This window comes from Poecilia latipinna, unplaced genomic scaffold (genome assembly GCF_001443285.1).
Source record: "Poecilia latipinna isolate Pla-1442-1.1 unplaced genomic scaffold, P_latipinna-1.0 Scaffold1319, whole genome shotgun sequence".
NCBI lineage: Eukaryota > Metazoa > Chordata > Actinopteri > Cyprinodontiformes > Poeciliidae > Poecilia > Poecilia latipinna.
This window is the reverse complement of record NW_015113935.1, coordinates 15059-25794: the sequence shown is the minus strand read 5'-3', so window position 1 is coordinate 25794 and position 10736 is coordinate 15059. Positions and strand designations below refer to the sequence as shown.

General features: G+C 45.4%; 1 protein-coding gene across 2 annotated transcripts in view; it reads left to right on the top strand.

Moving 5' to 3' along the window:
- The window catches only part of LOC106961660 (proline-rich transmembrane protein 2), a 17185-nt gene extending 9432 nt beyond the window's left edge, over positions 1-7753 (top strand). For both annotated transcript variants that reach the window (XM_015055545.1, XM_015055546.1), the window contains exons 2-5: positions 1855-2111; positions 3375-3664; positions 3788-3920; positions 4027-7753. In XM_015055545.1, the coding sequence (XP_014911031.1) occupies positions 1855-2111; positions 3375-3664; positions 3788-3920; positions 4027-4043 (697 nt within the window). In that variant the 3' untranslated portion in view covers positions 4044-7753. The remainder of the gene's footprint in view (positions 1-1854; positions 2112-3374; positions 3665-3787; positions 3921-4026) is intronic.
- The last annotated feature ends 2983 nt before the right edge of the window (positions 7754-10736 follow it).

Genomic DNA, 10736 nt, shown 5'->3' with positions numbered 1-10736 from the left:
ATCAATGCAACAATTTTGACTCAATAAAAAATATTGTATTTATTTTCAAATTTGAATGAAATGTTTGAGAATATAAAATTAAACTGAAGATTTTTCCTGCTGAAAAATGATTTAAAGAATTTAATGAACACAAACAGGATTTAGGTGTAAACAGCTTGAACTGGTTTCTGTCTACAGATTTTAGGGCAGCAGCCCAGGGCGCCAACTTTTAGGGGTGCCCAAAGTTTTTCTTTTCTTTTTTAATGAATTTTTCATAAACACTTCAGGAAGTTGGGGCTGCACAGTGGCGCAGTTGGTAGAGAGGTTGCCTTGCAGCAAGAAGGTTCTGGGTTCAATTCCCAGCCCTGGTCTTTCTGCATGGAGTCCCCAGGTTCTCTGGCTTCCTCCCACAGTCCAAAAACACGTGTTGCCCTGCAACCCGTCCAGGTGACCCGTCCAGGTGACCCCACCCTGAACATTGGCTGGAGAGGCAGCAGCTCCTCCCGACCCACCAGGTGTTAGAAAATGGATGGATGGACTTCAGGAAGTTATGCTGATTTTTTGCTAGCATCTCCTTGCTAATGGAAAGAGAAACCTGCTAATGGATTTGGACCGGGCCAGGTCAGCAGAGGTCCGACTCAAACCAGAACTATTCACACCCAGAAGTGGTCCAGTTCTAACTCCCAACTCGACCACGATTGATCCAGACCAAACGGAACCGGTTCTGGTCCGGTTCTCTGCTGGCCCAGACACCAGAGGTCAGAGGTCAGTTCTGTTTGTCTCCCCCGGTTCTGATAAATCCGAGCCGTTAATCCTCGGTCCGAAGCTGAACAGAACCAGCAGGTTAATTGCTGTGGGAGTCGATGGTTCCGGTACCAACCGGGCCACCGGCGGGCCGCTGGTCTTTCTGGACTGCTGAGTCTCAGGATGGAAAATCCTAAAATCATTAAAGGTTCATAAAAATCAAATCCTCAGATTTACATCCAAACACTGTAAACACAACGTTTTAATTCATGTCATAAAACTCATGATTACATTTTTTAATCATGATGTGGTTTGTCAGACGCCTCTCCCCCCTCCCCCACTGATTGCTGTGAGATCAGCAGAGTCTTCCTCGGGATGAAGATGTGCCTGTAAAATTACACTGTCAAAAATTAACAGCAATAATTTTGGTTATTTATTCAAAGAGAAAAAACATTTTTTTTCTCTTTGCAAAGCCACATTTTCACCATGTTTTCTGTTTATTTTCAAATAAATCTTAAACTAAATATTTAGTAATTTGCAAATTCCAGTGCATCCCGGTCCGATTCCAGTGCATCCCGGTCCGATTGCAGTGCATGCCGGTCCGATTCCAGTGCATGCCGGTCCGATTCCAGTGCCTATACTGGTCAGAATAACACTCCAACACACTAAGACTGCCCTAGTGGCCATATAATTACCAGCTGAGTTAATCTGGGAGTAAATTATGGGTAAATTTCAGAATAAAGGAGCGAACTGTATGTCATTCAGAGATTGGGGTTATTCTGATTCAGTGTCAGCGGTGAACATGTTCAACTCGGCACAGATCAGCAGAACAGCTCCGGCCTGGTGAGCCGCTGATGTCAGGATATTTTTCTCAACATCCTGTTTTGCTGTAATTTACTTCTGCCTCCATTTTTCAGTCTATAATTCATGTTGTTGCTATGAAACGTAATTTCTGCTTTCTCTACAAATGGCAGCACTGACTAAAAGAAATAAATCTGTTTCACTCATCTCCTGTTTTCTGTTCAGCCTGGTGCTGATGGAGGTCCATAAAATCCATCAGTTCTATACCAAAGCTTTACATTTGTTAGTTTTCCAGGGATGACCACTGACTTCTTCTTCAATCCTTTCCAGAACGATTTCTGCCTTCAGCTCCTCCTCACCAGACCACTTGACCAGTCCGATGGCCACCAGTCCCAGTGGCGCCCCAGAAACCTGCATGGCGGCCCGGCAGCAGCCGGAGGAGCCAACGAGCTCACAGCCAGACGGAGAGGCCGCCCCTCAGCCCGCCGCTGAAGAACAGCAAACATCAGACGCTCCAGAGGGCCGATCAATAGAAAGAGAGAAATCAGTCGACCACCTGACAGTAATCAGTGAGATCACAGAGACCAGTAAGTTCATTTCTCCTCATAAGCTGCTGGTGAAAATAAAACCTGAGACGCTTTGCCGGGTTTATCAGTCAGACATCTGAGAGATGAGACTGGCTGCTAACTGGCTAATCACTTAAAGGCCACATAGATCAACTCTTACTGTTCAAAGCTATGCTACGAAACTATGAAAATGAAGGATGTAAACAATTTTTCTAGATATATTTGGGGGCTTGTCCGGGAGTTTTAGAACTTTTAGGCTCTTATATACTTTTTGAGTTGGTGAAAATCAGAGGCGTTGCCACAACACCATTTGTTTTGTAAGGTGCCTTCAGATAATGTTTTTTGTGAAATAAAAAATGACACTTCACCTGCGAATTGTAAATCTCTTTCAAGTAGGAAAGAGTCCAGCTAACAGGACAAGGAAAAAATAATCGTGGGAAAACTAGGAGTCACATTTTGTTATTTTCACAGACTAAAGATTATACAGGTTTAGTCCTGACTCTGCTACAGTTTTTAACTAAAGATGTGCTAATAATATATTTAAAAACTGGTCTAGTTTAGCCCTGATCAGATCCTAGCTTTAGCATCGCTAGCAGCTAAGGGATAGCCATCCCTTTCTCTCATTGCTAATTCTTTTAACATAAAATGTTGCCACATAAATGAGTTTAAAGTGTAAGGAGCATCGGTCAACCCGAGGAGACATCTTTGTCCAACAGTCAACATAGAAAGACAAACCAGCTGTTTCCTTTTTTATTTCAAAATAAGAGCCTCAAGCTTGTTTACCACATGCTGACGAAAGCAGCATTTTTCACATTCACCGCCATAAAAATAAGTTTCTTTAGTTTGTTTCCTTTTTGTAGATGCAAATAAACGTTCATGTTGCCATGGAAATGATCATTGAGTATGAAAGTTACGGCTTTATTCTGATTCTATCCTCTTCGTTCAGTCCTGTTATAACAAATAATGAAGTGCAATAATCATCTGAGCTTGTTACCATCAGACAGTAGTCATGAATATCATGTTTGTTTACATTAGCATCAGTAAAACGATCTGTTAATAAAGAGGCTTATAGAGTCTTTCTCTGCAAAACAGCTACAAAACGCTCAGGTCTTCCTAAACAGTCGCCAGCCTGAGTCGGCTGCTCGGTCAGCTCAATTTTTACACAAAGTATTGGAAGAGGTTGAAGTGGTGAGATGAGCCTCTCAGGCTTGTTTTTCTGTGTATTAAGGATTTGTTCACCCTGCCGAGTCTCTGAGAGTCCTGCGCTGGTCTGTCGCCCTCCAGGTAACGGCGTCGCTCCTGTCATGGCTGAAACGTCCCCCACAGTGTCCTCTGTGTCGCCCAAGTTTCACGCTAAGCCAGGCAGCCACATTAATGGTCGGCCTTGCTTGGGCAGCCGGTCCTGTTCGTTGGCGGCGGGCTCACCGAGACCCTCGCTCACACGCCAGCCCAGTGCCATCACAGAGGTCACTGGGGACGGATCGAAACCCAGGGACTACCTGATCCTGGCCATCCTGTCCTGCTTCTGCCCCTTGGTGCCCATCAACATCGTAGCCCTCACTTTCTCCGTGATGGTAAGACTTTTCCCAAAGGAAGGGCTGATGAATCCCAGGATTCATGGAAGAACAGCCAAACATGCTTTGCAGACAGTTGGTCATACTGGTTCTCCTGTGAACCTGGTTCATGTTTCCCTCCAGTCTCGGAACAGTCTGCAGCAGGGCAACGTGGACGGAGCCCGCCGTTTGGGTCGCAACGCCTTGGTGCTGTCCGTCGTCTCCATTTTAGGGGGAATCGCTATCATCGCTGCAGCCGTCGCCTTCAACTGGGGACGTAAGTATGGAACCTCACCTCACACAGTCAGCCTCCTTTCTGCCCAGAACGCAACCCAAACTCCATCTGGACGCGTCAGTGTCAGCTCTTCTGTTCGGTTTTGCAGGGATTTTAAAATCCTGATGACATCTTCAGGACCAGATCCAGACCAACGCAGCACTGTCTAGTCTCTGAAGCACTATTGTTCCCATCCACCTTCACCAGATGGAAAAACTATCGTACTTCTGTTCCAGCTTGTGGTTTTATTTCTGCACGATGATGAGCATGACCTGCCTGACGCTCTACCTCCAACACAACCAGCCAATTCTGTCCCAACGCTGACCGACGGATCCCTCTGTGGTTCCAGCTTCGCTCCCGATCCAACGCTCTTCTCTCCCACCACCCTGGAATCAGACGTTTGTCTCTGTGGAAGACGGATTATTGGTGTTGAAACAAACTGCTGGATCTCATGTTCTGATGCCAAAATGGTCTAAGCTGTTGTAAAACTGAGAGATGCTGCTGCTATGAAACTTTGAACTGGGGATGGATCAAGACTTTTACTGTGAAGGCAGGAAAGAAACGGACAACAAACTTTTGTCCGTTTGTTGACAAACGGACAAAAGTTTTTCCACCTTTCTCTGACCCAAACATCAGGTTTCCTTCAGCCACTGCGTCCAGAACCGACTCATGATTCTGTTCTGGACTTCCATCGGTTTCATTATCAGAGTCCATGTTAAATCAGAAGCACCTCTAAGTTTACAGCCAGTCAGAGGAAATCAAAACTTCCCCATAAAATCAGCTGAATTTAAGACTTCAGTGAGCTTCTTGTCACTGGAGTTCAGAGGTCCTGACATCTGGACTCGGCCTTCAGGCTCCCTCAAGCTTCATCAAACCTGAACATTCGACGCACAGCCTGCAGCTGCAGCTCGTTCATAGTCACACACACCTGAGGAAAACCCTCCCGCTTCAGTAAACCTCATGAGGTCATGATGAGGTACGTGGGATCCTTCAGCGAGGAGGAGCTGCTGCACCAGGAAGACCAGGAGTCCCAGGTCCGTCCTCCAGGGCCCGGCGTCCTGCACCTGTGAGCTCTTTCCCTGGTCCAACACACCTGGATGGTTCATCAGCAGAACCTCTGCAGAACTTTGTCATGCCAGGATGTTGAACCGGGGACAGAAGTAAAACATGCAGGAAACCGGACCAGCAGGACCGGCTCTGCTGTGGAGGAGAGGAAGAGGAAGGTTCTTCATCAGTAATCAGAAACGTTCAGCTGGATTGAAGCTGGAAAGTTTGACTGATTCCTGCGAAAGCAGCAGATGTCAGATGGTGAAGCTGAGAAAACCCGAGAAGGCCTGGTGTCCTGACGTCGGACCTCAGGTTCACTCCAGTCTGACCGGTGAAGGTCGACCTCTGAAACCGATCCCGGGTCAGCCCCTCAGCCATTCTTAATGATCCTGTCTGACCGCAGCGTCTCCGCTTACTGGACCTGAACCGATGACTCGGATCACATTATTCCCCGTCATTCCCGGGACTTCTATTCATCTGGGAGCTTAGGTTACGTTTACTCGGCATCTCCGGCTCTCTGGGCCTTTCTGAGGGGGATCAGAGTGGATCGGGTTCTGCTCCCAGAGTTGAGCTTCATCTCAGAAACTCTGAGCCGTTTCCTCTTCCTGCAGGAACTCAAGGCTAACTGGAGTTTCAGGCCCAGATGAGTCAGAACCAGCTCAGTCCGAACCCTTCCTTTATGGTTTTCATTTACATTTGCATCACAATTTAGTAAAACAATTCTATAAAATTTAAAGTTTCTATTTGATCAGCTCCAACTCCCCAATAAAAAGTTTAAAGTTTATTCTACAGCCGCCAGAGAAAATGAACCGTTTCCAACTCCAGTTCCACTTTATGAGGATTTTTAATCCAAATAATTGCTATAAATCAAAACCAGTAAAAATTGAACAAAGCATAGAAATTGGCAGGGAGAGCTGGTAAATTAGATTTCTGGACCTGAAGCAGGAAGTTCATATCAGTGGTGGCAACACTTATGCTAATGTGCTAACAGCACAGCTAAGTGTTTGTTTAGCACTTTAGCGGTTTTCTAGATTTGAACAGACTGACACGCTGTAGCTGCGCTAATGTTCATGATTCGTGTTTTAGGATTAGCGCTACAAACATTTTAGCTAGCGTTGGTGACCAGTAGGCGGGACGGATCCCAGGAACGGTGGACTGAGCTCAGCCTGACGTCTGGGTCCTTTCAGGCTCATCTCCAGTTTTTCTCCCATTCTGCTCCCAGCTGTTAGCGCTTCCTCTGAAATGTTCTGATGATGCTGCAGCCCTGCAGGGCTTCTGGTGCCAAACTCTGTCTGTTCATGTAATAATTCTGCATGATCACTACTGTGAATTATTCTTGCACACCAACGTTGCCATGTTGCTAATGGACTCCTGTTTGGACTAAGCCCAGATGAACTTCGCTGTAACAGAACCAGAATCTCGTATCACCTGTGCATGTTTACCGTATTACTGAATGCTTTACATTGAACTGTAGCTTCACTCAGCAGCAGAGCCACCTGAGAAACTCTGTAAGTACCTGCGGTGTCCTGCTGGCTGAGCTCAGGTTGTTCTGTTCAACATGAAATCGGCTTCTGGTTACTTTGCTCCTTCTCAGCTTCTTGATTTGTGCAACAGAAACCTGCAGGTTTGGTCTGCTAGAACCAAATGAAAGGCTTTTACTTTCCATGAGTTTCCTGTCTCAATGGGCACTATGGTTATCTGAGTGGTACCACCGGTACCACCGGTACCACACCGCTGAGTGGAAACCAGGTGGCAGCGAGGAGCTCAGGAGGCAGATGGTCCGTTACTGTTTGGGTGGAACAAGAAGAAACAAAGTGGTGAAGGAACAAAGTAACCTGGACCGCCAGAACCTTCTGCTGGTCCGATCTGAAGATGATCAGAACCATCACGTCCCCAGTCACCTTGTTCACGGCTCGACCCGCTCCGGCTCTGATTGTAGCATGCCTCTTTACTAACCACATTATGCAAGTGAAACGTCGAACGTGCAGCTTCCCTCGGTGTGAACGCTCTGGGTCTGTTTGGAACTCTCTGCTGCTTGTATGCTAACATTATGCTAACATTATGCTAACATTATGCTAACATTATGCTAACATTGTGACTGTAACAGGAACACCTCCCATCTGCTGGCACAAGACGTGTAAATAGAGAAACTGTTGGAGTTTTTATTTGAACAGAAAAGTTTTTTCATCAGATGTTTTTATTTCTGGGGAATGAAAAGTCCAGACGAAGCTTTTAGGAACCAAGAGTTGGATTTCTCTGTAACTTTTTAGCTAGCCTGCTGTCTGTCAGTTATCATTTGGTAGGATCTCAAAACAGTTTGGCCTTGAACTAGGCCATTACTAATTAGCTTTTGCTGTAAGTGTTGGTGCTAATTGGCCCTGGCTCTGATTGGTTGGTAACTTGCCCAGAGTCTAACCGGTTAGTCCTGGTTCTGGAACCAGATGGATATGAAGCGACAGGCTGAGGAGCTGCAGGTCAGTGAAACTAAAAGTTGTTTCCTTACTGAACTAAAGGTCCAAACCTGCTGCTGGACTTTTCATTTCTGTTGATTGATGCTGAATCGATTCTATCTGGTTTAGTTGAATCTGTATTTTAATATTTCTATCCGTTTTGTATTTAATCTCTTGTTTCCTGTTCAGCTTTCGGTTCCAGCATGAAGCTTCATCACCGATGCCGTCTGAGTCTCTGCATGCCTTAAACTAACGGATGAATGAGTGAATGATGCTGACGTCTTCACTCTGATGACATTTCAGGAGAATAAATCCTTCAGCCTCGTTCATCAGAAACAGAATCATTTTTTCACGTCTTTTCTATCAGCTCAGATTATTCAGCTTCTTATGAGTTTATTAATTAATGTCCAATAATGACGAGAAATCTGTAGAAAATAACATGAAACAAGAAGCTGCTTGACCTCAATCTGATTGGATGTTGGTGGTTTCAACCGTCCAATCAGAGGACAGCTGGTCACCACATGGGAACAAAAGGACCAGAGAAATTATTTGTTTCTGAATATGAACCTATAAAATTCATACCAGATGTTAAGAAACTGGGAGGAATGTGGGAAGGAGGCGGAGCTTAAGGCTGACTCCAGTCCGTCTGCCTAGTCAAAGTCCGGTTTGGTTGGTGAGGTGTGAATGCTAAGCTAACTCTGGTCCTCCAAACCTCCGTCTGGGTTCAGTTGAAGTGAACTCTGGTTCGGTTTGAATGTGAACGTCCAGCGGACCAGAGACTCCAAAAGCAGGAAGTGGACTACACCGCAGGGCATTCTGGGTAAATACAACCAAAGCTAATGTGCTAGCCTAGCGCTAGCATTGAAATGGCTTGTGGTGTTTAACCAACACAACCAAAAGATTATTCATTACAACATAAACGTACAGAACAGTTTAAAACCTTTAATGTTTTCTGAATAAACGTTTTAAATCGGCTTCATCTGTCCTGATCAAAACCTCGGCTCTTCACTTCAGTTTATAGGTTTTGGTACAAACTATTTTCTCCAAACGTTGGAGATTCTCCGGTTTTCACCAAATGAACCGAGTCAGCGAAGAACCGCAGGGTCTGAACGGAGATCGGGTTCAGTTTATTTTAGTCTCATGAAACATCAAGAGACACAGGAAGACATCAGGCCTCACATCTCGATTCTGGGGCGAGAGAGCCTGTTGTCATGGCAACCGTTGGCAAGGGAGGAAGAGGAGGAGGAGGGAGTCGGGCGGGGGAAGGGGGGGGAGCCAGAAACACGATGAACACATGAATAATTAACAAGAGCTTCTTCATCCTCACTTCATTTATTCATAGAGATGGTAAAATCTGAATCATTTCAACTTAAAAAGCATAAAGTCACCAGGAGGAACCAGGTCCAGAACCAGGACCAGAACCAGGACCAGGACCAGGACCAGGACCAGGACCAGAACCAGAACCAGGACCAGAACCAGGACCAGGACCAGGACCAGGACCAGGACCAGAACCAGAACCAGGAGTATTTCAGATCCACATCTATTTCAATGTTTAGATCCAAACTCAGTATTTCTCCAGATTTAGAGCCAATTATTCAGTGACCTTCGTAAAACACTTTGAAGTTTAAATAACTCGGATCGTTTCTTATCCACTGTAGAAAAGCATCATGCAGTCCAGCATGGACACAGGAAGTGATGCTGAACCAAAACACTCAGAACTTCCGGTGGCGCCGAGTCAGGAAGAGGCGGAGCTACGCTGCAGCACAGCCGCTCAGCTGGAAGCTTGGTGGTCAGTTTTCCTGCAGTCCTTGAAGTAGGCATGGAGAGCCTCGGCTGCTGCACAGAGGAACCGCTGTTCACCTGAATTTTCGGAACCAGGAGTCCGAACCAGAGAGGCTGAGGTTCTGGAAGAAGCAGAGTTGGAATCGAACCGCCCGTCCGGTTCTGATGATGGGACGGGTTAGCCCGGGGCTAACAGCTCATTTAGACTTTTAGGGAATAAATTCATCAGTTCAGGCAGAAATATAAAAAAGATTCAGCAGAAAAACAGAAAATGACAGAAATGATTAAAGGAATCAGAATGATTCATATTATAATCAATCAATCAATCAATCAATCAATCAATCTTGTTTATTTAGACAGAATCATGGTCCATAAACAGAACAAGAACAATAAAAATAACAAAATAAAACATATATAATAAAATAATCACTGCCATATAAACTAAAGCGCCAGTGAAGAACCTCACTGAGCTTTGAACAGGATTCAGTCTGATGCCGTTTGCAGAGTCTCTACATCTGGTCATAATGTTTTGAAGCTCAGCAGTACATTGGCATTCAAACATCTGACTGGCTCTACTCCATCCTACGCAGCATCCTCATGCCATCATTATAAGGACCTGCAGTTTGTTCATACTGCTTTTCCTGTAACGCCGCCACAGGCGGGCTGTGTACACAGTACGCTTTAAAACGTGCAGCTTTGACAGATGCTGAGCACATGGAGAACCTCCACAGGGGAATATCAGCTGGTACACATGGAGTACAACGCTGCCTGTAAACGTCTGTCATCAGACAGGTCAGTGGTGATGTGATGTCCCAAATGTCTGACCTCATCAGTGACCTGGACGATGCTGCCAGTCAGGGTGAAGTCAGGAAAAGATCATTTAGTGTCTTCTTTGCTCTTGACAATCATGATGTTGCTCTTTTTTGGATTGTATTTAATATCATGCTGTAACCCTTAACAGTTGCTGCAGACCAGCATATATGGACAGAACATCACAGGATGGTCAGCGTAGATCAGGTGGTTGATGGTTCGATTACCAACCTGACAGCCAGTCCTACATTGATTCAGCAGTTTAGATAAATCCTCCATATGCAGGTTAAAAAGGCGACAAAATGCTGCCTGGCCACACACCATTACCCACATAAAAAAGATAAATCTAAACTATAAACATTTTCCTCTGAAAATTAATTCCATATTTTCCAAATCCCTGCACACCTTCAGCTGAAATTTAACAAAATAATCCAGGTAGATTTTGATATTTCGTCAATAAACGTTTTAAAGTTCCGTTTCAAACAGAACCAACATCATCCTCCTCCCATCCTGGAGCCGCAGCGCCACCTGCTGGTCTGGCCGGTCATCCGGCTACCGTCCAATGAAAATCAGGCTGAAGAAAACATTTCCTGTCCAGGTGAGGCTGAAGCAGGAAGTTGGAGAACCAGAAGAATAAAGTCCAAGAGGAAGATGGGAGACACCAGAAGCAGCCAGCAGATTCTGGCCCGGTCCGGTGCTCAGCGCCCCTATGAAGAGTGGCTCAGTCAAA